A 27,312-nucleotide genomic window follows, 5' to 3' on the forward strand; every position below is an offset into this window, starting at 1 on the left:
GGGATGTGGCTTGCAGTAAACTAGTCTAGAGTCCTTCTGTACCCTGACAATCACCTTGAAGTCTTGAATCGGACTGCCTATTTCACAGAATGCCTTTGGATACTTTTTGATGTCCTCTTTCAATGCAAATCTCATTTCAACATGAAAAATCTCATTCCAATCCAGCTTCAATGATCCTAACCAATTTCTACCTATTAAGGCAGGCTTGTCTCCTGCCACTACTAAGAGAGGCAAGCTCTGAAACTGATTCTTGTATTTCACCGATACGGTGATGCATCCTACGACAGGGATTTGCTCTCCTGCGTAGCCTCGCAGCTCTATCTTCGAGTTCTCCATCGTAAAATCAATCAACTTGTCAAGATATAGTGATTCCAGTACAATGCTCATGGATGCACCCATGTCAATTTCCATGGGTATCCTGGTTCCTGCAATGTCTACTTGGATGACGATACTTTGCAATCGTTGGGTACCCTTGTGCTCCTGATGACTTGTATCTCCAGAACCACCTCGTCCTGTTGCTTCTTTTCAATGCTATGTAGTCTCTGGTGATTTCTACTTTGAACATCGGTTTACTCTTCAGTCGGCATTCCTTCACAAGATGCTGAGCTTTCTGGCAGATGAAACACTGCCTGTACGTATGGACAGTTTTGAGGCAATGTTGTCCCAGGCACCGATAACACAACTTCAATTTACTGTTACTCTGGCCTTGGGGCCCAACTGCCTTTTACTTTTAAACCTGCAGGCAAGTCACCTCGGTTTTCTAATGATTGGAAATGCGAAATACTCTGGAGTATTGGTCGGCCATATCTGTCGACAGCAGTCTGACAAGCTAAATCCAGCGTCAAGTTAGGGGTTGTGAACAACTTTCTTCTGATTGCTTCCTTTTTCATCCCACAAACAAAGTGGTCACGCAATGCTCGGTCCTAAAAGTTTCTGAAATGACAGTGAATGGATAGCCTCTTTAAAGCTACATTGTATTCACTGATACTCTTGTCAATGAATTGATCCTGTATTCCAAAAGGATAATTTTCAGCAATTTCCAGGGGCTCAGAACAGCATTACAGTCCTATCAGTGATGTGTCCTTTGGCTTGATGGGGACAAGCACATTTTTCAGGGTTTCGTACATCTCAGGGCTGTCTTCCATCACTAATATAGCCTGTTTCCTTTCTAACACCACCCGGTTACAGTTTTCATCATCGGGGACTTCGATGATACTATTTGCAGTTGTCTAGCCACTCCACATATACTCTGAAAATCTGTCATGATAGAACTCACCCAAGCGCCCTATTATTCCCATAGGCGTGGCCATTTGGACTCTTCAGTTCAGCCAAGTGTGCTTGTAATTTACTTTAGATTTTTAGCTGTTCTGCAAAACAAAGAACCTCTTAAAGTCTCTCTCTTTGGATGGATCATCCACCAACAAAAATTTCAACTAGGGAATCCAATTATCCTATCCTATGTCGCTAATGTGATATATTCTTTACGACATCACTAACACACACATTCTACAAGATGGCTCCAATACATCATGTGGCTTTTATTGTATTTACATCAGCAGTTGCATTACCACAGTAGTCCATTAGGTGGAGCTCTTTATAACATTGATGTCATGAGATGAAAAGATGAAATGTTGCCCTGCGGCAGCAACATACATTTTTTTTTCATGAGTGCTTGTGATATTGTTGTACATCGCCATAGCACTGAGCATCGGTTTTGGAATTAATAAAACTATAAAAATGAACGTGGACAATTTTTGTGATCTCATTAGTCTTACTACAGGGTAGTTTAATTTGTTTACCCCTTTGGCTAGCAAAACAATTTAACTAAATTTATTAGTTTTAATGGACCCTCATTACATCTCATCTTCTCCGTGGCTGAAGAGCGCCTCCCAGAGTCGCAATGCGGATTCCGTCCACTAAGGTGTACAACGGACATGTAGTTGTCACATGGTGAAGATCAAGAGAAATGCAGGGAACAGCACCAACCCTTGTACATGGCCTCCTTTGACCTTTCGAAAGCCTTTGACACACTCAACTGTGAGGGATTATGGAGTGTTCTCCTCCATTTCGGCTGCCCTCAAAAGTTTGCCACCATCCTCCGCCTTCTCCACGATGACCTGCATGCTGTGATCATGACCAATGGATCCACCACAGACCCAATCCACGCCCGGACTGGGGTCAAGCAAGGCTGTGTCATCGCACCAACATTCTTCTCGATCTTCCTTGTTGCAATGCTTCATCTCTCCCTCAGCAAGCTCCCCGCTGGACTGGAAATAAACTATAGAATTAATCGGAATCTGTTCAACCTGCGCTAGCTCCTAGGTTGTCCCATCCTTGGTCATTGAACTACAGTATGCAGACGACGCTTACGTCTGCGCACACTCTGAGGCAGAACTCCAAGCCATCGTCAACAACTTCACCAAGGCGTACGCAAGCCTTTGATAAAGTCCCACATAAGGAGTTAGTGTGCAAAATTAAAGCACATAGGATTGGGGGTAATATACTGGCATGGATTGAAAATTGGTTAACCGACAGGAAAGAGAGAGTAGGAATAAACGGGTCTTTTTCGGGGTGGCAGGCAGTGACTAGTGGGGTACCACAGGAATCAATGCTTGGGCTCCAGCTAGTCACTATATATGGGATTTGGATGAGGGAACCAAATGTAATATTTCCAAGTTTGCTGACAACACAAAACTAGGTGGGATTGTGAGTTGTGAGGAGGTGCAAAGACACTGCAAGGCGATTTAGATAGGTTGAGTGAGTGGGCAAACACATGGCAGATGCAGTATAATGTGGATAAATGTGAAGTTATTCACTTTGGTAGGAAAAACATAAAGACAACGTATTATTTAAATGGTGATAGCTTGGGAAATGTCAGTGTACAAAGGGACCTTGGTGTCTTTGTACACCAGTCATTGAAAGCAAACATGCAGGTGCAGCAAGCAGTTAGGAAGGCAAATGGTATGTTGGCCTTTATTGCAAGAGGATTTGAATACAAGAGCAAGGATGTCTTACTACAGTAATACAGGGCCTTGGTGCGACTGCACCTGGAGTATTGTGTGCAGTTTTGGTGGTCTTACCCAAAAAAGGATATACTTGCCATAGAGGGAGTACAGCGAAGGTTCACCAGACTGATTCCTGGGATGGCAGGGCTGTCATATGAGGAGAGATTGTGTCGACTAGGCCTCTATTCAAGAGTTTAGAAGAATGAGAGGGGACCTCATTCCGACTGGGTTGGACAGATTGGATGCGGGGAGGATGTTCCCCTGGTTGGGAAGTCTAGAACAAAGGGTCACAGTCTCAGGATACGGGGTAGGAAACTTAGGACTGAGATGAGACATTTTTTCACTCCGCGGGTGGTGAACCTGTGGAATTCTCTACCACAGAAGGCTGTGGAGGTCAAGTCATTGAATATATTTAAGAAGGAGATAGATAGGTTTCTAGACACAAAAGGCATCAAGGGGTATGGGGGAAAAAACGGGAGTATGGTGTTGAGATGGAGGATCGGCCATGATATTGAATGGCGGTGCAGACTTGAAGGGCAGAATGGCCGACTACTGCTCCTATTCTCTTTTTTTTTTTTCTAAAGCATAGGCCTCATACTAAAATATTTGTAAAACAAAGGTCCCCAACCCCCGTTATCAAAATTCACAGCGACGTCTTGGACAATGTGGACCATTTTCCATACCTCGGGAGCCTACTGTCAGCCAGGGCAGACGTCGATGACGAGGTCCAACACTGCCTCCAGTGTGCTCGCATAGCCTTCGGTCGCCTGAGGAAGCTTATGGTTTACAGGGTAGTGGCGATACCCGCCCTCCTATATGCTGATATGGCTCGGAGATGTGGACTATATACAGCAGACATCTCAAAGCATTGGAGAAGCACCACCAGCGCTACATCCCCAAGATCCTGCAAATCCACTGGGAGGATAGGCGCACCAATGTCCGTGTTCTCGCCCAGGCCAACATCCCCAGCATCGATGCACTGACCACGCTCGATCAGCTCCATTGGGCGGGACACATCGTTCGCATGCCTGACATGAGACTCCCAAAGCAAGCACTCTACTCGGAGCTTCAACATGGCAAGCGAGCCCCAAGTGGGCAGAGAAAACTCTTCAAGGACACCCTCAAAGCCTCCTTGGCAAAGTGCAACATCCCCACCGGCACCTGGGAATCCCTGGCCCAAGACCACCCAAAGTGGAGGAAGATCATCTGGGAGGGCGCTGAGCTCTTCGAGTCTCATCGGTGAGCGCAAGCAGAAATCAAGCGCAGACAGCGGAAGGAGCGTGCATCAACCCAAGCTCCCTACCCACCCTTTCCTTTAACCACTGTCTGCCCCACCTGTGACAGAGACTGTAGATCCTGCATTGGACTCTTCGGCCACCTGAGAACTCACTTTTAGAGTGGAAGCAAGTCATCCTTGACTGAGGGATGCCTATGATGCATTAAAACAAATCTTACAGCTAAAATTATATATGGTATCTTTGTGTATTATGGATGCAGCAATTTAGCACTTTAGACCACATCTTCTACAAGAGGCCAAGAATATCCAAATTGTATATCTTGTACTATTAACCTGCAAAACTACTGTCATTTTGCTTTGCATTTAGGTTTTTTCAAGATCTATTTAGAAATGTTCTGTAATACATCTAAGTCCCATTCATGCAAGTAATTTGTACTAAGTAACAAAAAGCTATACTAATCTAATTGCTGAACAGAAATGTCAGTGCTTTTAACTTTGTAACTAATTACATTTCTTATCTTCATGACAAATTACCTTCATTACCTGTCTATTGTGCTTTCAATTAGAATGCTGCTCAACTAATTTTATTTGCATAAATAACCCATATCTGATCAGTTTGGTCTAATTTGCTTCATTGTTGTAAATTTTATGTTCAATAACTTTACTTGATATTGATTGACTGGTGTGAAATGCTGGACTTAAATGTTTGTGTTTTCTACATAAATGTTCCTCTTTACTGCAACTGCACTGTATAAATCTGAACTAAATGACCTCAAGCTCATAGAAACATAGAAAATAGGTGCAGGAGTAGGCCATTCAGCCTTTCGAGCTGCACCACCATTCAATATGATCATGGCTGATCATGCAACTTCAGTACCCCATCCCTACTTTCTCTCCATACCCCTTGATCCCTTTTAGCCGTAACGGCCACATCTAATTCCCTTTTGAATATATCTAACAAACTGGCCTCAACAACTTTCTGTGGTAGAGAAGTCCACAGTTTCACAATTCTTTAAGTGAAGTTTCTCCTCATCTCGGTCCTAGATGGCTTATCCCTTATCCTTTGACTGTGACCCCTGGTTCTGGACTTCCCCAATATTGGGAACATTCTTCCTGCATCTAATCTGTCCAATCCCGTCAGAATGTTATATTTCTATGAGATCTCTGCTCATTCATCTAAATTCCAGTGAATATAAGCCTAGTCAATCCAGTCTTTCTTCATATGTCAGTCCTGCCATCCCAGGAATCAGTCTGGTGAACCTTCGCTGCACTCCCTCAATAGCAAGAATGTCCTCCCTCAGATTAGGAGACCAAAACTGTACACAATATTCAAGGTGGCCTCACCAAGGCCCTGTACAACAGCATTAAGACCTCCCTGCTCCTGTACTCAAATCCCCTCGCTATGAAGGCCAACATGCCATTTGCTGCCTTCACCGCCTGCTGTACCTGCATTCCAACTTTCAATAATTGTACCATGACACCCAGGTCTCTTTGCACCTCCCCTTTTCCCAATCTGTCACCATTCAGATAATAATCTGCCTTCCTGTTTTTGCCACCAAAGTGGTAAGCTCACATTTATCTATATTATACTGCATTTGCCCACTCACCTAACCTGTCCAAGTCACCCTGCAGCCTTTTAGCATCCTCCTCACAGCTCTCACTGTCATCTGCAAACTTGGAGATATTACATTCAATTACTTCGTCTAAATCATTAATGTATATTGTAAATAGCTAGAGTCTCAGCATTGAACCTTGCGGTACTCCACTAGTCACTGCTTGCCATTCTGAAAAGGACCGGTTTATTCCTACTCTTTGCTTTCTGTCTGCCAACCAGTTCTCTATCCACGTCAATACATTACCCCCAATACCAAGTGCTTTAAATGTACACACTAATCTCTTGTGTGGGTCCGTGTCAAAAGCCTTTTGAAAGTCCAAATGCACCACATCCACTGGTTCTCCCTTGCCCATTTTACTATTACATCCTCAAAAAAATTCTGGAAAATTTGTCAAGCATGATTTCCCTTTCATAAATCCATGCTGACTTGAACTAATTCTGTCACTGCTTTCCAAATGCACTGCTATTACATCTTTAATAATTGATTCCAACATTTTCCCCACTACCAATGTCAGGCTGACCGGTCTATAATTCCCTGTTTTCTCTCTCTTTCCTTTTTTTAAAAAGTGGGGTTACATTAGCTACCCTCCAATCCATAGGAACTGATCCAGAGTCTATAGAATGTTGGAAAATGACCACCAATGCATCCACTAGGGCTGCTTCCTTAAGTACTCTGGGATGCAGATTATCAGGCCTTGGGGATTTATCGGCCTTCAATCCCATCAATTTCCCTAACACAATTTCCTATCTAATAAGGATTTCTTCAGCTCCTCCTTCTTGCTAGACCCTCGGTCCCCTAGTATTTATTTGTGTCTTCCTTAGTGAAGACAGAACCAAAGTATTTGTTCAATTGATCTGCCATTTCTTTGTTCCCCATTATAAATTCACCTGATTCTGACTGCAAGGGACCTACATTTGTCTTCACTAATCTCTTTCTCTTCACATATCTATAGAAGCTTTTGCAGTCAGTTTTTATGTTCCCAGCAAGCTTCCTCTCCTACTCTCTTTTCCACCTCCTAATTAAACCCTTTGTCCTCCTCTGTTGAATTCTAAATTTCTTCCAGTCCTCAGATTTGCTGCCTTTTCTAGCCAATTTATATGCCTCTTCCTTGGATTTAACATTATCCCTAATTTCTCATTAGCCATGGTTGAGCCACCTTCCCTGTTGTTTTTATGGCAGACAGGGATGTACAATTGTTGATGTTCATCCATGTGATCTTTAAATGTCTGCCATTGCTTATCCACCGTCAACCCTTTAGGTATCATTCGCCAGTCTACCTAGCCAATTCGCATCTCTTACCATCGAAATTACCTTTCTTTATGTTTAGGACCCTAGTCTCTGAAGTAACTGTCACTCTCCATCTTAATGAAGAATTCTACCATATTATGGTCACTGTGCACTGTGTTCTACTTGCATCCAAAAGTTTTTGAATCTGTTGTCCCACACTACCAAAAATGTTGATCGTGGTGTTTAATTGGCAGCAAAGCAAATGGAAAACTATCATTTTCTGAACCTGTATCTCAATTGAAGAGTTTTATTTTGTGGACTCCTCCTTGAATGTTTTGCAAAATTTGCACTTGCATATTGAGTTGCATTATCATGCATTTTGGGTTCTTGCAAGCTCAGCAGTGGTTATTTCAGCAAATCTGTTCATGGTTGGGTAGTGTATAGTGAGGAGGGCCAGCAGTTTAATCACTGTGATTTGAAGGAAGTGGACACTCAGCAAGAGGGAAGGTGCCATGGAATACCTTGTCCATTCTAGGGTCGCGTGTTCCAGTTGCATTAACCAGGAAGGCTGCTTTGTATTTCTCTAGTCCCCACTTCTACACCGTAGTCTTGTCGTACCATTTTGTCAGTCAGATATTCTATGGGTATAATTGTGTTTAGGGACTAGGGAATTTTATTCTACCCTTCTAGAAATGCACTAATCTGTTCACATGGCACCATATAAATGCAAGTCTTTTTTCTGTCTATTAATTGAAGTGGTAGTGGGATGTTTTTCTATTGTAAAGGTGCTATGTAAACCATATTGACACACCTCGAAGATCTACATTTCTTGGGCTGTGGTACTTTGTCTTTGTGTTGCCATATTATGTGGTGGGGTGTTTGGTTTTGGTTGTATTTGGGTTGCTAAGTAGGGTGTCTTCAAATATAATATCGGCACTGCAATCTGGCTTAATCTTTGAGGCTAGTGCTGGATCTTCCTGGTCATTCAACTGATGCTGCTCTCATTCACAACTTTGTGTCTGTCCCTGACTGCTGAAGTGGATTGAGCCAGTGGTCCAGTTTCTCCTGTTCTGTAGCTTGCAACTTATAGGATGGTACTGGAAATGACTTATCTAATTTGTTTAACAGGGATGAAAAGAACCAATCCATTATAATAAGTGGAGAATCTGGGGCAGGGAAAACAATGTCTGCTAAGTGCATGATGCGCTATTTTGCAACTGTTGGAGGATCTGCGAGTGAAACCAATGTGGAGGAAAAGGTTCTAGCATCCAACCCTATTATGGAGGTATGTATTGTATCGTGCCATATGAGGATTTGATATAAAAGTCTTGCACTATATTAGTGCCTCAAATATAAATTGTTTCAGATTAATTTCAGTCTTGTTTGCATTATAAAGAAACCTTCTCCGTGTCTTTAATTTAGAGCAGAGAGAAATTGTTAAATATTTCATGGTTAAACCAAGGATTAGGCCATATGTAACCTACATCTGTTTTACTTACCCCAGAGAGATAAGATACTCAATTTCGTGCTCTACGAGCACATTCTATAACTGAAGAAATGACAGTTTTATTGGAAAATCTATTTGCTAATTGTAATAAATACTTTACCAGGAGGACTAGAATAATGGGTCTGTCACATGACACAATTGTGCAATCGGAGTTAAAATAAACATTTAATTGCTGCACAGCTGGTGATCTTCAAGGATTGTGTATGAATGTTTAAATTGAATTCTGGTGCAAGATGTGCTATGTACAATCCCATGTCCTACATTAATTTATCAACTCTTTGTTTTTGATCTTGTCATGCAACTGAAATAATTGCTAATATATTAACTGAGAAATTAAGAGTTTATTTGATAAACGCTAGCATACCAACATCTAACTTGAAGTGCTTTATGTAAAATCTGATTGAGGAGGTTGATGGGAAAGAGAATGGAATTATTTCACTTAAGGTGCAGTAAATGAAGCCTTCATTCTTTTGCAAGGTAGTTTGATGGGGAAGTATTCAGTGCCCGGTTGGATTCTGACTGTTAAAGAATTGTTTAACGAGCCTGTTGTGTTGAGTGACTTGGTTTATTGTATATTCACAAAACTTAGACAGCAGTGTGAAGAGTCTAAATATTTAATGTAACATTTTGTTCCAATCTAAATCTGATGCCTCCAAACTAAAACACCAACATTGCAATGTTGTTAAATAGGTGGTTAGCCTGAGTTCCTCAATAAGCCAAGTCACTCAACACAACAGGCTCGTTAAACAATTCTTTAACAGTCAGAACCCAACCGGGCACTGAATACTTCCCCATCAAACTACCTTGCAAAAGAATGAAGGCTTCATTTACTGCACCTTAAGTGAAATAATTCCATTCTCTTTTCCATCAACCTCCTCAATCAGATTTTACATAAAGCACTTCAAGTTAGAAGATGTTGGTATGCTAGCGTTTATCAAATAAACTCTTAATTTCTAGTAGCACTTGCCACTGTTTCTGTTCATCCACAGGCAGGGAAACCTATTGAGGCCAACCATTGGGAATGGGCTGTAGCTACAAACATCTGCAGTTTTTGATTCAACTGTGCATGCACAATTTTTTTTAATCCGCTGCTGTTGTGGAATCTACCCCACAATGTGGAAAAAGTTGCATTCCTTATTAACAGGCTAGAGCATCATCAGCAGAAAAGTCTGGAATGAGTGCTCTTGGAGGCTATGAAGGATTGAGAAGGGGTAAAATATATGACGCAGTTTATAAATACATTCATGATTTGAGCTGTCTAGTTACAAAGTAGCCTTTTCCATATTTTAGGCAAGGTGAAGCAAGTGTTTATTTACCTTGTGTATTTTAAAATCTAGATAAACTTGCATCTTTCTACTTGTCATTAGCACACATCGTTTTGCATTAGTTTTGACATTTTATTTGCAGTTGTCTAATTTTTTTACAACAGCAGTCCAGATGGGGCAAGGTTTCTGAGGCTGAATTCATTTTACAAAGGTTCTCTGACTTCAACTGTGCTTTAGGCGTGATTGTAATCTAATTGCACACCACTTATTTTTTTCAACTAATGGCATGATTTGTATCTATAGATTTAAAACATTTTGCATATGGTGTTCACTCTGTCCACGTATGTTACTTCTTGCAAGGCTTATGCCAGTATTTTATAATGGGAAAGCCATATGTAAACATTTTGCAATGAGTTATAACCAATTGAATCACTCAATCTTTTTGGGGAAAAAAAATCCTCCAATTTTTTTTCTCAAACTGAAACTTCTAATGTTTAAAACTTTGCTTTTAACGAGAAGCAAAGTTCAAAATCGCATTTCATAATGTGGTCAAGTTTACCCATTGAAATGCCATGTCATTTTAAAGTGTTCATTTCAAGGCGTCTGCCTACTTCAAAAACCTGGGGTTCTATTAGAAACTTTTTACTTTGCAATAATTGGAGAGACATTTTAACTGCATTTGTATGCGGTGTGCAGAATTTCCCAGCGATGCAATCTGTGTTGGAGATTTGAGATTGTTTGCAATTTCCAGAAGAATTTGAAACTAACGAGAGTGAATTCTGCAAGCTTTATTTCAGGTCACATTGAAATTTATTCATGGATACTGGAAGTCATTTTAACTTTTGGTAGTGCAAAAGGAGCTGTATCTGATCGGCTGCCTGTTATACACCCTGCTTGACTTTCCTTTCCAGCCTCCTGTGGCTCCTGCTCTATAAGGCAATTAGACTCTGCTCCTGCACAACACTGCTAGATTGCAACAGACTCTGGCTGCCAGACTCTGGATATGCCCAATGCTCCAAACCCCCCCGCCTCAGTCCTAGTAAAAAACCTTTAATCAGTCCCTCCCCTTCGGCTCCCAGATCCCAGGGCTCCCCCTCTCTGCTCACTTTGTTTTAATTCACAGGATGTGGGCATCGCTGGCACGGCCAGCATTTATTACCCATACCTAGTTGCCCTTGAGAAGGTGATATGAGCTGCCGCCTTGAACTGCTGCAGTCCATGTGGTGCAGGTACTCCTAGTTCCATTGGATAGAGTGTTCCAGGTTTTGGCCCAGACCAGGCTTGAGGGACGGTTAAAACTCCACAGCATGTGGGAAACCTGGACTTCTGGGTTTGCTGTTCAAAACTCCACCTATGTAACCACCCCTGTTAATACCCAGGCCCATGTATTTCACACTTTTTTTTTTAAAATAGTTATAGGAAATGCAGGTTGTTCTGAATTTTTTTTTTTTACATTTGATACCAAGAGGTTTTTAGTTTTTTTTTATATATAGCTTTGTAGCCCAGTGACTTGGCACATTTAGTGTCCTGCTATAACCAGTGAGGTTTAGATTTTAAATGTAGTTTAGCTGATATGGTTTCTAGCGGAAGGCCAAACGTCAGTAAGAATCAAAAAGTTGACTTGAAGGCACAGAGTAGAGCTTCTCCGCATAACTGACTGAAAATGGTTGTACTTTAGTAGCCGTTACTGACTAGCAACAACAGCATTGGCAAAGGAGTCTGGGAGGAATGTTCTTTGAGGGTATGAAGAGTTCAAATGTTAAGAATGTGAAGCAATATTTAGTTGTGCTGCTCTTCTGAGTGTCATTAAATGATGCAGTGTATTGATTGGCAACTTTTTAATACTAGCTTTACAATCTATCGTTTTCAAACAGGCAATTGGAAATGCTAAAACTACAAGGAATGATAACAGTAGTCGGTTTGGAAAATACATCGAGATCAGTTTCGGTCACCGGTATCACATAATGGGAGCCAATATGAGAACATACTTGTTGGAGAAATCGAGAGTTGTGTTCCAGGTAAGGAATGCATTTTTTTCCTTCCACTCCTTCCTCTCCCTTCAAAAGAAACAAATAAATTACCTACTGGCCTTGTTCTTGTCCAGATAATGTCTATTTTCTACACGTACAAAACTGCAATATAAATTGAAAATGTAATTCAGAGAGGTGATGATGTAAAATTTATGGACAGTAAAATTTTGTACTCTGGACTTATCAGATTAAAAGCAGTATAAAAACTGTAAAGTTATTAATAGACCAGCACATACCCAAATTCCAGAATAATTGTTTTCCTTAATTAGTAATGGTGGTGATCATCCCAAGGGATTTCAAAACCAGAATAGGGAACACGACAGAGTATTAATCAGCATTTTGCCCACGATTCCAGTGTAAAATGTGCTGTGAGAAATTATAAATGTGAACCTGGATCTTACATTCTCAGTGTTTTCATAGAATCTTACAGCACAGAAGGAGGCCATTCATCCCATCATGCCTGTGCCAGCTCTTTGAAAGAGCTATCCAATTTTGTCCTACACCCTAGCTTTCTCTCCATCACCCTGCAAATTAGTTCCATTCTTGAAAGTTCCTGTGGAATCTGATTCCACCACCCTTTTTAGGTAGTGTGCTTCAGATCATCCTAACCCTCTGTGAAATTATTTATCCTCCTTTACTTCTAGTTCTTTTGCCAATTATTTTAAATTTGTGACTTCTAGTTATTTGCCACTTGCCAGAGGAAACAGGTTCAACCTACTTGCTCTATCAAAATCCCTCATAATTTTATCTGAATGGTGACAGATTAGGAAAAGGGAAGGTGCAACGAGACCTGGGTGTCATGGTACATCAGTCATTGAAGGTTAGCATGCAGGTACAGCAGGCGGTTAAGAAAGCAAATAGCATGTTGGCCTTCATAGCGAGGGGATTTGAATACAGGGGCAGGGAGGTGTTGCTACAGTTGTACAGGGCCTTGGTGAGGCCACACCTGGAGTATTGTGTACAGTTTTGGTCTCCTAACTTGAGGAAGGACATTCTTGCTATTGAGGGAGTGCAGCGAAGGTTCACCAGACTGATTCCCGGGATGGCGGGACTGACCTATCAAGAAAGATTGAATCAACTGGGCTTGTATTCACTGGAGTTCAGAAGAATGAGAGGGGACCTCATAGAAACGTTTAAAATTCTGATGGGTTTAGACAGGTTAGATGCAGAAAGAATGTTCCCAATGTTGGGGAAGTCCAGAACCAGGGGTCACAGTCTGAGGATAAGGGGTAAGCCATTTAGGACCGAGATGAGGAGAAACTTCTTCACCCAGAGAGTGGTGAACCTGTGGAATTCTCTACCACAGAAAGTAGTTGAGGCCAATTCACTAAATATATTCAAAAGGGAGTTAGATGAAGTCCTTACTACTCGGGGGATCAAGGGTTATGGCGAGAAAGCAGGAAGGGGGTACTGAAGTTTCATGTTCAGCCATGAACTCATTGAATGGCGGTGCAGGCTAGAAGGGCTGAATGGCCTGCTCCTGCACCTATTTTCTATGTTTCTATGTTTCTATAATTTTGAATACTTCTATTGGGTCTCCCCTTAACCATCTCTGCTTTAAAGAGAGAAATCAAATCTCTACACATAATAACTGGTGTCCCTAATATCACCCTGGTAAACCTTTTCTGTACACTCACCAAGCCTTGACTTCCTAAAGTGCGGTGCTCAGAATTGTACACAATACTCCAGCTGAGGCCTAACCAATGGTTTAAGGTTTAGCATGACTTCCCTGTTTTTTTTATTCAATGCCCCTATTTGCAAAGCCAATTATCCCATATGCTTTCTTAACTGGCTTATCAACTTGCTCTGCCACCTTCAAAGATTTATGAATATGTACCCCCAGGTTCCTCTGCTCTTGCACCCCATCAAAATAGAACTATTTAGATCATACTACCTCTCCATGTTGTTTCTCCCAAAGTGTATCACTTCACACTTATCCCCATTAAATTGCATCTGCCATGTGTCTGCCCATTTCACCAGTCTGCCTATGTCCTCCTGAAGTCTGCTACTATCCTGCTCATTCTTGATGTATGACCTCAATAGGCACACTTTTTTTTCTTTTTACATTAATTTCTATTTCTCTTTGGGTCACACACCAACTGCAGTGGAAAAGGAAAGATAGGCAACCTGTTGCCATGCCTGTAAACACATTTCTTGGAGCTGGATGAAAAATGACTTTTTTTTAAAAAATAAATATTTTTTCTCCCTTCTCTGCCACCGCCCCCCACCCCCCCCAACAGAAGGCTTGTTTTTTTCAGCTGCCCATCACGACTTGGTTATAATTGGAAGCTCAGAACTGAGGATTGGCCCTATGTGCCACTACTGTTATCAGCACTCTGTTGCTTAGGTGGCTTTAAAAATCAAAATGCTGAAAATTGGGATCTCGGTATTTTGCAAGTCACCTCAAAATCTGAATGAACAGCATTTAATGGCGATCAGAGCGAATATCTAGGTCAATATCTGTTTTTCTGAAACTCACTAAGTTAAATTCCAGGCTGCAGTGTTGAACAGTGCTGATTGAATTTACTAGATGTAAATTGTTCAGTCATCTGAACAATTATCTTGCTTTGACTTATTAGAAATAACCTCTTTTATTTAAAGTGACCAGAGATAGTTATAATCAGGTTCAAGTGCAAACCAATATGGTGGGTATATTGTGTTTAATCAGAGTTTGACGGAATATAACACATTAGTTATACAGCAAATACATACGACCGTGACAAGTAGCTGATACCAATCCAATCGGACAAATGGTTGACACACCATGAGCAATTCTGAGTGGCTTCTCTTTCATCTGGAGCTCTCTCGCGCTCTCGCTCTCTCCATCCATCTTTAAGGACAAGCTTTCAGGAGGTCACTTTTATTCTATTTTTTTTTAAGTGGGCCTGAAACGGGATATTGGCTAGACCTTTTAACCTATAGAGGTTCCCCCAAAAATTGAATACCCAATGGGGCTTCGAGTTCTTTGTCTTGATTCTCGAAACAAAGCCCACCCTAAAGATGTCTCATAATCTTGTTCACATGTCTTTTCTGTTTATAGTTACTGAAAGTCCTTCCTTTGGAATTTGTCTTCTCTCTCTCGTCCCTATAATCAGTACAAGGCCTAGTGCTCTACCCTTTCAACTATGAAGCCCAAAGCAGAGCGTTCACTTCAACCGGTCATTACCTCCTTTATGACCAAGCATTACTGCTTTGTGTTTACGTTAACTTCCACAACTTCCTTCCGTTATCTTCGCAAGCAGTTCTGTAAAGCTAGCTTTAATTCCTAATATACATAAAATACATAAACAAGGTTCAAGTCTTAATTTAAAAACAGCAGATAATCACTTAGCAACAGAGAGATTGAATGTAGTACATAATACTATACACTCCACAGGAAACCAAAACATTAGCACTTCTAAGTATCTATCTAGTCTGAGGAGACCTCTCGTCTGCAATTCGAACATAATCATTTAAACACAGCATTCTTCGGGTCACCATTTTAGTCGCATAACTATATACATTTTTAGGCATCTTTAGTTTCTAACAGACTTTTCATTTTTGCTACAGTCTTAATTTTTGAACCTTTGCATAACCCAGTTATACAAATGGGGTCATGTATATTTTTATGACCAATTAATGGAAGAGTAGCTTTGCAGGTCCTCGAGTCTTTTTTTCCTCTGTCAACAATTCTTTTATGTATTGGACAGTGCTTGCACACAAACATGGATCTGGAACGAGGCAATTTTTTAAGTTTAATTATTCAGCGTTATGAATGTGTACCATCTAAAATGGGAATTAAGATGCACTAGAGGTTTGTATTCATTCATCATCATCATTTCAGAATACTGTTTTTTGATGCTGTTTTGAATTGCCTGCCCCCTTTAAATAAATTGCTGATTGCTGTGAAGGCCGAAATACTTTGCTTTAAAGCCCACCTATTTACTCAGAGCTTGACGCTGCTTAATTCAAATTCCTTTTGAATAAAAATTGCCTACAGTGCACCTTAAATAACTGAATTCAAACTACTGGATAGTTCAATTTTTTTTCCAAGCAAAAGAAAAATTTGATTTAACTTGAGTGCAATGTGTGCTGCTATCTGATTTAGGGAGTCTTGTAATAGATCCATTTCTGAAGCGGGGAGGGGCTCTGATTTGAAGATTGTTGGTATGTTCATGCTTGCAAGCAGTCTGCGGCCTGGCATGGTAAGCTCTCTATGCTCAGTCTAGATTTTACAATCAAATTATAGACCCTTTGATGTCTTGATGCTTTTCCCTACTGCGTGTGAGTTACTGCTTTTAATGTAAACTTTTTACATGTTTCCTGTGTGTTATGTATGTATAATCCATCAGAATTGTGCTTTATTTTTCCCATTCTGGATAACTGATCACATGACTTTACAACCAATAGAAAAGGGATTTAGTTAGTATAACCTTTTAAATGCAGTGAATAAATACATATTTTATTGGGTCTGATGACATGGTAGAATTTGAACATGGTGTAGATACCGTTAGTGCATCTTTTGACTCTGCTGGACAACTCTGCATAGCCTAAATCTTTATTTTATGCTTCTTAAAATGTTGTTGGTATCATTTGTCTTGCAGTGCATCTCCTATTATAGAATTTTATATGGGTAACAAACCTATGTTTGTGTATTAAACATGTGGTTAGTTTGTGATTATGGAACAAAACTTTAGGAAGTGATTCATTTATAATGAACAATAGTAAGAGAGAGAAGGTGGGTTAAAAAATACCTTCCTTACCTATTATTTGTGCCAATGTCTTTTTAAAAAAAAAAACTTTTCCAAGGTTATTGCAAATCTCCTATACTAAGTGTGCAATGCATAGAAACATAGAAAATAGGTGCAGGCGTAGGCCATTCGGCCCTTCGAGCCTGCACTACCATTCAATAAGATCATGGCTGATCATTCCCTCAGTATCCCTTTCCTGCTTTCTCTCCATACCCCTTGATCCCTTTAGCCTTAAGTGGCATATCCAACTCCCTCTTGAATATATCCAATGAACTGGCATCAACAACTCTCTGCAGTAGGGAATTCCACAGGTTAACAACTCTGAGTGAAGAAGTTCCTCCTCATCTCCGTCCTAAATGGCCTACCACTTATCCTAAGACTATGTCCCCTAGTTCTGGACTTCCCCAACATCGGGAACATTCTTCCCGCATCTAACCTGTCCAGTCCGGTCAGAATCTTGTATGTTTCTGAGATCCCCTCTCATCCTTCTAAACTCCAGTGCATAAAGGCCCAGTTGATCCAGTCGTCTCATAGGTCAGTCCAGCCATCCCAGGAATCAGTCTGGTGAATCGCTGCACTCCCTCAATAGCAAGAACGTCTTCTAGTTATCTAGACTTTGTTTACAAATTAATATATTAAATGCACATTTCTCCAAGGATCTCCCTAGTATAGGGCTAGCTAAAATTGTATAATTCCTTCTCCAAATACCTTTTTTCTGCAACAGATTGCTGTTTCATATGTTACTTTATCTCCAGTGACCAACCTGGAACATCATTTGTTCATCTAATTAAAAGTATTGCAGATAATCTTTTGCATGAAAATCATTTGTCCCATTTTTCTGATTGGCTCAAGTAACTATTAAGTTACCTGAAAACTGCATCCTTCTTTGAAACATCTGGGCAGTTTGTAGTTCAGCTTATCCCAATAGCCACTCCAAGCCACATTGTTGCTCATCATGCCTGCCTCTGCCACACTGCTCAGTGACCTGCGCCCTTGTGCTCACCTGCCAAAGGCCTGTTCCGAAGTTTAATCCTGTTGTTCTCCTGAGTTCCCGGGTTCAGAACTTCCTGCTGCTCACTCCATCCCATATGGTCATGTGTTCTGTCTTGGGCTCGCTCTCCTGCATGCTCTCATGATCCCTTATGATACTACGTGCTCACTGTCTCTTGAGCTTTTTTTATTCTCTTCGCTTTCTGCCCTTATGGTTCCCACGATTTAACATGCATCTATAATTTTTGAATTTTGTAATATTGCTTCATTTCTCAGGCTGAGGAGGAGAGGAATTATCATATATTCTATCAGCTCTGTGCTTCAGCCAATCTGTCTGAATTTTCTGAATTGGAACTTGGTAAGTACTTACCATGAGGCACGTGAAGCATTAATGTAAATTGGTACATGTTTATTAAATGGTCATAGAATATACTGGATTGTAGTCGTGCACTTTGGCTATTATCCTTTGTATTTCAATGTATACATGTCTATATAAAACCACACTTTTACAAGAAGTGAGAACTGCCTTTGACATTAGATTATTAAAGAATTGCTGCTTTGTCGACTGCTGTGGCCCCACTTCATTATGGAGGCAATAAAAGCCGAGTTCCTGGGAGTTGCAGGTGGATCTGCTCGGTAACAGCTGAGTAGCCATTGATGGTATTTGTCTGGAGAGCCCACTAAGGATTAATGAATGATATGACCCTGCCACAATTGATTTTAGTCTTTTCCCAAATAATTACAGGCCATTTGCTGTCATTTCTTCCCCTTTCATGTCTGTCTAACCAATAGTTAATGACCTTTAAATAATTTATCACTTCTATCCTGATTTCTATTATACTTGATGACAACAGAATTAGGACCAGGAGTAGGATATTCAGCCCCTCAAGCCTGCTCCACTATTCAGTAAGATCATGGCTGATCTGCCTCAACTCCACTTTCCTGCACTATCTCTGTATCCCTTGATTCCCTTAATATTCAAAAATCTACTGATCTCTGCCTTGAATATACTCAACGATTGAGCATCCACAGTGGGGGAGGGGGAGGGGCAGGGGTGGGGGGGGTGCTGGGCTGGTGGTATAGAGAATTCCAAAGATTCAAAACCCTCTGAGTAAAGACATTTCTCCATTTCAGTGCTAAATGGCCGACCCCTTATTCTGAGACTGACACCTGGTTCTAGACTCCCCAGCCATAGAAAACATCCTCCCTGCATCTACCCTGTCAAGCCCTTTGAAATTTTGTATGTTTCAATGAGATCACCTCTCATTCTTCTAAACTCTAGAGAATATAGGCCTAGTCTACTCCATCTCACCTCATAGGACAATCTTCCTATCCCAGGAATCAGCATGGTGAACCTTTGTTGCACTCCCTCTGCCAAGTATATCCTTCCTAGGTAAGGAGACCAAAACTGTACACACTATTCCTGGTGTGGTCTCACCAGGGTCCACACTGCGATGTATGTGTGCACTAGGTCCGTGCAGTAGAGCTGGTATCCAGTTAATCCTTCCCACTGGACCGAGACCAAGCTCTGTCAAGCCTGTGTGGTGGCTGGTATGTAATGGTCACCACATGTTTATAAAAAAAAAAAAAAAAAAAAAATCCACACACAGGCATCTTCCACCATTCAAGATTTAGTTCGGGACCTGGAATTTTAGCTCCTTCATTGAAACACCTGTCAACTTTTTGACGTGGAAGCAAGTCATCCTTGATTCGAGGGACTGCCTATGATGATGATCTAATTGCAGTAAGACATCTTTACTCTTGTACTCTTATTCTCTTGTAATAAAGACCAACATACCATTTGCTTTCTCAATTGCTTGCTGTACCTGCATGTTAAAATTACTTGCTAATGTAATGCAATTTGGGATGCAGGGTCATAGAATTGAAATGTAGAAATGGGTCACTTGACCTATCAAGTTGTGTCAATATTTTTCTCCATGAGTTGTACAGTTCAATCTCATTCTTGATTCCCATACTTTTTCAATACCCTCTTTTTCAAACAGTTATTATTCTGAATCCAGAAAGCATGTTGGGATGTTCTCAACTTTTGGAGCAAGAGTTAGAGGTGTTAATTGATATGTAATTTGTATCCTTGCTGTGGTAGAGTTTTATGTTATAGATTGGTGCTTGAGCGCTTCACAAGTAACCATGACCAATAAAGTTTTGCCTCCACAAAGCTCTGCAGAGAAAATATATATGTTTGGGATAGAGCAGGATTATCACCAGAAAATATGAAATCTGGGAATTTTTATGCCTGCAGTTGTTCAAAATCCTAACTTTATCCATTGCTGTGCTTTCTTTGCTGCTTGAACAGAAGGTATTTGGTGAGAAATAGGAAATGTTTATTGAAGACCGATCTGGGTGAAATGATGGGATTGTGGTTGCCACCTGCTGGTGAGCCATTGTTTCTTGAGGCACTACTGTTAACATGAGCTAGCAAATTATTTCCTGTATTCCACAAGTCTCTTGGTAATTTTATACTTCTCTTCACCCTTGCACTTTCCAAGGATGTGCCCAGGACAGGAGAGAAGGTTATTGTAGTGCTTAACTTTCATAGGATGTAGTTCAGTTACTTTGTCAATAACTTTGACTTATTCATTGTCTTCCAGGTAGTGCCGAGAATTACTACTATGTTAATCAAGGAGGTGACATTTATATTGATGAAAGAGATGATGTTGCAGATCTTGAAAGAACTCGGAATGCCTTCTCTATGTTGGGTATGTATAGCCTAATATCAAATGCAGCAGAATTTCTGTATATCCAGGCTTCCTGTGAGCTAATTTGATTACTTTGATTCTCATTTTATTCTCGAGCACTGATTATGGTTCTTGTCCAGTTACGTGTTTTGTTCATTGTGCATATTCATCTCCAGATTAAAATATTCTCAATTGGATAATTAGAAAACCTTTGTGTGCTTTTTGCATCTTTTTAAAATACAATGAGCATATAAAATTCTCAAGTTTTAATTTAGAATTATTTTAGTACCAGAAGTTGGAGGCATTCTACATTTTAGGGTTGCTGCAGATGAGAGAAAAGATGATGCCCAACAATATAAAATTAGTATATATATTTTACTAATTCCAATATAACCTTGGGAAAGGAATCTACTAAGGTATATGCTTTTCTGCCTCAATTTTTTAATGATCCAATTTCTCTAATAATCCAACCAACTGGAGTGTTCATGCTTTTGCTTTCCAACCTTGTTTAAATTTACTGGAAATATCAGCACCGTGTTTTATCATTATTGCACGATGATTTACAAATGCATAATATCGAGTGTGTATGCACAGGAATCCATTTAAATGTACAAGTGAAATCAATTTTGTATTGGTGCCTGTATCATGTTTTCCCATTTGTCAGTAATTGCACTTATTTCTGCTCCCAATTTTTATTTTTTTGGGGGGTGGAGGGGGAAATGCACGCGAATTCCTTTCCTTTTGGTTATTTTCTGTCATGCTGGATGATTGGAGTAGATATAGGCTTCTCCAAAGGTTCTAGGGCTTGAAATAATGAGTGAGTTGCAGAACTTTTTCCATAGATGGAGAGGGAAACAACATTTGTGCTGTGATCCAGCTCTTAAGCACAAATAATAGCTGTGTGCAGAAAATGAGGGCAAAAGTGCAGAAAATGGAACCCTCACGCAATGGAACCTTCCTTTTTCTTTCCGTTCTCTGCTCTGCTCTTCTCTTCCCATACCCTCTTCCCATACCGCTAACAATAGACAGAGTAGTAATGAGCAATACTTTACTGAAAAGCCGTTAATACTGCATTGATTAAGTAATCTGCTATATGAATGCCTGGTTAAAGACTCCAATTGGTTGTTGAAAAATTGTGGTTTGCAGTGCTGTTGAAGTAACCTGAAGCTGTGGAATGCAACTGGTCTGGGTTGAATAGTGTAGATTAAAAACATTTTGACTCCAAGTGAACTTGCTGATTTTTGGTAGTTTTTCATCTTGGTTATACATTTCCCTCAGTAAATGAAGTTGGGGAGAATCTAAGCTCAGTTTATAAGTTAGAAGGTTTGAAGAAAGGCTTTGAAAACCTTCAGTTGTTATTTCTCATTTTATGTCCAGAGTCAGCTGGTGTCTCTTGGAAGTAATTGAATAAAAACTACCCTGAAAATGACAGGACCCACATAATTTTTTTAAAATAATTTAAAGTCTTGTGCTTATTTGGGGTGGGGCAGGAGCAGAAAGATTTTGTGTGTGCTATGTGTAATATCATTGTAAATATATTCTGTGAGCAGGTTTGTCAGTTTTAGGTATGATGTACAGCCAAAATATTTATTTATCTTTCTCTCCATTTCGCCCACTTCCCTTTCGCCCTCCCTTGGATAGTTTCCCCAGTACAAACATACTGCTTCAAATCCAGAGATCTAGTTTGAACTGTTGTTTCTAACTGCTTTCCAGAGGCAAAATATTGCTGTATATGTTGCAGCGAGTTCTTGTTTTGAGGTGACCTATTGAAATCCATTTTATTAAACAAAGTTTGAAATCCCTTTCAATAAGTCCCAATGTAACAATATTTGTCCTGGGCACTGTAGCGTATGTAGGTGTCAAAAGATGCAAAAGGCAGGAGGCAACAGAGCAGAGTAGCACTGGGGTAAGGGTAACCCACAAGGTGATAGGAAGGGACAATATTTATGAATAGAAAGGGGCTGCAGGAGGGGACAAAACTAAAAATCATGGTTTAAAAACTAGTATTAAAACACTCTACCTAAACGCACGCAGCATTCGAAATAAAGTAAATTAGTTGACGGCACAAATGGGTATGATTTGGTGGCCATTACAGAAACGTGGTTGCAGGGTGGCCAAGACTGGGAATTAAACATACAGGGGTATCTGACAATTCGGAAGGATAGACAAGAAAGGAAAGAAGATGGGGTAGCTCTGTTAATAAAGGATGATATCAGGGAAGTTGAGAGAGATGATATTGGCTCTAATGAACAAAATGTTGAATCATTGTGGGTGGAGATTAAAGATAGTAAGGGGAAAAAGTCACTGGTGGGCGTAGTTTATAGGCCCCCAAATAATAACTTCACAGTGGGGCGGACAATAATCAAGGGAATAATGAAGGCATGTGAAAAAGGAACGGCAGTAATCATGGGGGATTTTAACCTACATATCGATTGGTCTGATCAAATCGCATGGGGTAGCCTTGAGGAGGAATTCGTAGAATGCATACGGGATTGTTTCTTAGAACAGTATGTTACAGAACCTGCAAGGGAGCAAGCTATCTTAGATCTGGTCCTGTGTAATGAGACAGGAATAATAAACTATCTCCTAGTAAAAGATCCTCTCTGAATGAGTGATCTCAGTATGGTTGAATTTGTAATACAGATTGAGGGTGAGGAAGTAGTGTCTCAAACGAGCGTACTATACTTAAATAAAGGGGACAACAGTGGGATGAGGGCAGAGTTGGCTAAAGTAGACTGGGAACATAGACTAAACAGTGGCACAATTGAGGAGCAGTGGAGGACTTTTAAGGAGCTCTTTCATAATGCTCAACAAAAATATATTCCAGTGAAAAAGGGCAGTAAGAGAAGGGATAATCAGCTGTGGATAACCAAGGAAATAAAGGAGAGTATCAAATTAAAAACCAATGCGTATAAGGTGGCCAAGGTTAGTGGGAAACTAGAAGATTGGGAAAATTTTAAATGACAGCAAAGAATGCCTAAGAAAGCAATAAAGAAAGGAAAGATAGATTACGAAAGTAAACTTGCGCAAAACATAAAAACAGATAGTAAAAGCTTTTACCAACATATAAAACGGAAGAGAGTGACTAAAGTAAATGTTCGTCCCTTAGAAGATGAGAAGGGGGATTTAATAATGGGAAATGTGGAAATGGCCGAGACCTTAAACAATTATTTTGCTTCGGTCTTCACAGTGGAAGACACAAAAACCATGCCAAAAATTGCTGGTCACGGGAATGTGGGAAGGGAGGACCTTGAGATAATCACTATCACTAGGGGGGTTGTGCTGGACAGGCTAATGGAACTCAAGGTAGACAAGTCCCTTGGTCCTGATGAAATGCATCCCAGGGTATTAAAAGAGATGGCGGAAGTTATAGCCGATGCATTCGTTATAATCTACCAAAATTCTCTGGACTCTGGGGAGGTACCAGCGGATTGGAAAGCAGCTAATGTAACGCCTCTGTTTATAAAAAAAAAAGGGGGCAGACAAAAGGCAAGTAACTATAGGCCAGTTAGTTTAATATCTGTAGTGGGGAAAATACTTGAAGCTATCAATAAGGAAGAAATAGCGGGACATCTAGATAGGAATAGTGCAATCAAGCAGACGCAACATGGATTCATGAAGGGGAAATCATGTTTAACTAATTTACTGGAATTCTTTGAGGATATAACGAGCATGGTGGATAGAGGTGTACCGATGGATGTGGTGTATTTAGATTTCCAAAAGGCATTCGATAAGGTGCCACACAAAAGGTTACTGCAGAAGATAAAGGTACGCGGAGTCAGAGGAAATGTTTTAGCATGGATCCAGAATTGGCTGGCTAACAGGAAGCAGAGAGTCGGGATAAATGGGTCCTTTTTGGGTTGGAAATCGGTGGTTAGTGGTGTGCCACAGGGATCGGTGCTGGGACCGCAACTGTTTACAATATACATAGATGACCTGGAAGAGGAGACAGAGTGTAGTGTAACAAAATTTGCAGATGACGCAAAGATTAGTGGAAAAGTGGGTTGTGTAGAGGACACAGAGGCTGCAGAGATTTAGATAGGTTAAGCGAATGGGCTAAGGTTTGGCATATGGAATACAATGTTGGAAAATGTGAGGTCATCCACCTTGGAAAAAATAACAGTAAAAGGGAATGTTATTTGACTGGGGAGAAATTACAACATGCTGCGGTGCAGAGGGACCTAGGGGTCCTTGTGCATGAATCCCAAAAAGTTAGTTTGCAGGTGCAGCAGGTAATCAGGAAGGCGAATGGAATGTTGGCCTTCATTGCGAGAGGGATGGAGTTCAAAAGTAGGGAGGTCCTGCTGCAACTATATAAGGTATTGGTGAGGCCGCAGCTGGAGTACTGCGTGCAGTTTTGGTCACACTTAAGGAAGGATATACTAGCTTTGGAGGGGGTACAGAGACACTTCACTCTGCTGATTCCGGAGATGAGGGGGTTACCTTTATGATGACAGATTGAGTAGACTGGGTCTTTACTCGTTGGAGTTCAGAAGGATGAGGGGTGATCTTATAGAAACATTTAAAATAATGAAAAGGATAGACAAGATAGAGGCAGAGGTTGTTTCCACTGGTCAGGGAGACTAGAACTAGGGGGCACAGCCTCAAAATACCGGGGAGCCAATTTAAAACCGAGTTGAGAAGGAATTTCTTCTCCCAGAGGGTTGTGAATCTATGGAATTCTCTGCCCAAGGAAGCAGTTGAGGCTAGTCCATTGAATGTATTCAAATCACAGATCGATAGATTTTTAACCAATAAGGGAATTAAGGGTTATGGGGAGTGGGCGGGTAAGTGGAGCCGAGTGCACGGCCAGATCAGCCATGATCTTTTTGAATGGCAGAGCAGTCTCGAGAGGCTAGATGGCCTACTCCTGTTCCTAATTCTTATGTATTCAACTATCATTGTAACCCATGTATAAGCTGACCTAAGTTGTACACCTTGAGAACATTGACCACAAGGGGGTGAACTTGTGGGAAACAAACCTAATCTGGACTTTCAGGTATAAAAGGGGAAACTCCACCCACCTTCATCACTTGAGGTCTTGGTAATAAAGGTAACTGGTCACAGAGTGACCTTCTCTCAAGTATGGGCCTCGTGTGCATTTATACTGTATAGTAAAGACATATCAGTAGGCACCTTTAGTAAGCACTCCACGAGGCAGGGTATGATACTTAAACTGTGTAGACCTGTAGTCCTTTATTTGCAACTCCTGAGTGAGGACAACAAGCTGTGTTCTTTTTTTTGAAACTGGGCTACCTGCAGTGTGCAGGTAACCCTTGGGTCTCCAGCAGCAGCAGCACCCTCTGGTGTACAGGCAAGGTGTGTACAGTGTAAGGGGACATTCAGTGTTGCATAAGTGTTACAGACATCACACAGTAAACAGGCATGCATACACAACAGGCATACCCTTGGAAAGTGCAAGGCTGAAGAGAAGTATAAAATTACCAAGCGACTTGTGGAATACAGGAAATAATTTGCTGCAAACTTGAAAGATATAGCTCTGAGTTTGAGTGGGTTCCTTCTGTTCTCTTTTACTGAACCTCATAAATTGGATGTGTTCAATGAGTACTTTGTGTCTGTCTTTACCAAGGTAGAAGATGCATCCAAAGTCATAGTGAACAAGGAAGTGGTTGAGATACTAGATGAGATAAAAATTGATATTAGAAAGGCTGGCTGTGCTTAAAGTACATAAGTCACCAGGACCAGATGGGATGCATCCTAGGATGCAAAGGGAAGTAAAGGTGGAAATTGCGGAGGTACTGGCCATAATCTTCCAATCCTCCTTGGATACGGGGCTGGTACCAGAGGATTGGAGAATTGTAAATGTTACACCCTTCAAAAAAGGCTGCAAAGATGTAAACCCAGCAACTACAGGCCAGTCAATTTAACCTCGGTAGTGGAGAAGCTTTTGAGAAATGATAATTTTGTCCCTGATTAACAGTCACTTGGACAAGTATGGATTAATTGAGGAAAGCCAGCATGGATTTGTTCAAGGCAAATCGCATTTAACTAACTTGATTTAAGTTTTTTGATGAGGGCAATGCAGTTTGATGTGTACATGGACTTCCAAAAGGCGTTTGATAAAGTGTCACATTGTAGGCTTGCCAGCAAAGTTGAAGCCCATGCAATAAAAGGATAGTGGCAGCCCGGATCCAAAATTGGCTAAGTGACAGGAAACAGAGAGTAGTGGTGAACGGTTGTTTTTCATACCAGAGGAAGGTATACAGTGGTGTTCCCCAGGGGTCAGTACCAGGACCACTGCTTTCCTTGATGTATATTAAGGACTTGGACTTGGCTGTACAGGACACAATTTCAAAATTTGTAGATGAGAGAAAACTTGGAAGTATAGTGAACAGTGAGGAGGAAAGTGATAGGCTATCACTATCCCCCTCAGGCTGGTGGAATAGGCAGACACGTGGCAGATGAAATTGAATGCAGAAAAATGCGAAGTGATACATTTTGGTACGTAGAATGAGAAGAAGCAATATAAGCTAATCGGGGTGCATGAACCGTGAGACCTAGGGTGTAGGTGCACAAATCATTGAAGGTGGCAGGGCACGTTAAAAAAGCATAAGGGATCCTGGGCTTCATAAATCGAGGCATAGCGTACAAAAGCAAGGAACTTGTGATGAACCTTTACAAAACACTGGTTTGGCCTCAACTGGAGTATTGTCCAATTCTGGGCACCACACATTAGGAAGGATGTGAAGGCCTTAGAGAGGGTACGGAAAATATTTACAAGAATGATTCCAGGGATGAGGGACTTCAGCTATGTGGGTAGACTGGAGAAGCTGGGGTGGTTCTGCTTAGAGCAGAGAAGGTTAAGAGGAGATTTGATAGGTGTTCAAAATCGTGAGTTGTCTGGAGAGAGTAGAGAGAAACTGTTCCCATTGGTGAAAGGGTCGAGAATCAGAGGACACCGATTTAAGATGATTGGCAGAAGAACCAAAAGTGACATGAAAACTTTTTTATGCAGCGAGTGGTTCAGATCTGGAATTCACTGCCTGAA

The 27,312-nt window shown here is 40.8% G+C and overlaps 1 protein-coding gene across 1 annotated transcript in view; it reads left to right on the plus strand.

The window, feature by feature from the left end:
• The window catches only part of LOC139229006 (unconventional myosin-Va-like), a 193,154-nt gene that overhangs the window by 47,448 nt on the left and 118,394 nt on the right, over positions 1-27,312 (plus strand). The window contains exons 5-8 of the mRNA XM_070860669.1: positions 8,214-8,370; positions 11,732-11,875; positions 17,884-17,965; positions 20,217-20,324. Of these exons, the coding sequence (XP_070716770.1) occupies positions 8,214-8,370; positions 11,732-11,875; positions 17,884-17,965; positions 20,217-20,324 (491 nt within the window). The remainder of the gene's footprint in view (positions 1-8,213; positions 8,371-11,731; positions 11,876-17,883; positions 17,966-20,216; positions 20,325-27,312) is intronic.

Source organism: Pristiophorus japonicus, chromosome 18 (assembly GCF_044704955.1).
Source record: "Pristiophorus japonicus isolate sPriJap1 chromosome 18, sPriJap1.hap1, whole genome shotgun sequence".
NCBI classification, from domain to species: domain Eukaryota; kingdom Metazoa; phylum Chordata; class Chondrichthyes; family Pristiophoridae; genus Pristiophorus; species Pristiophorus japonicus.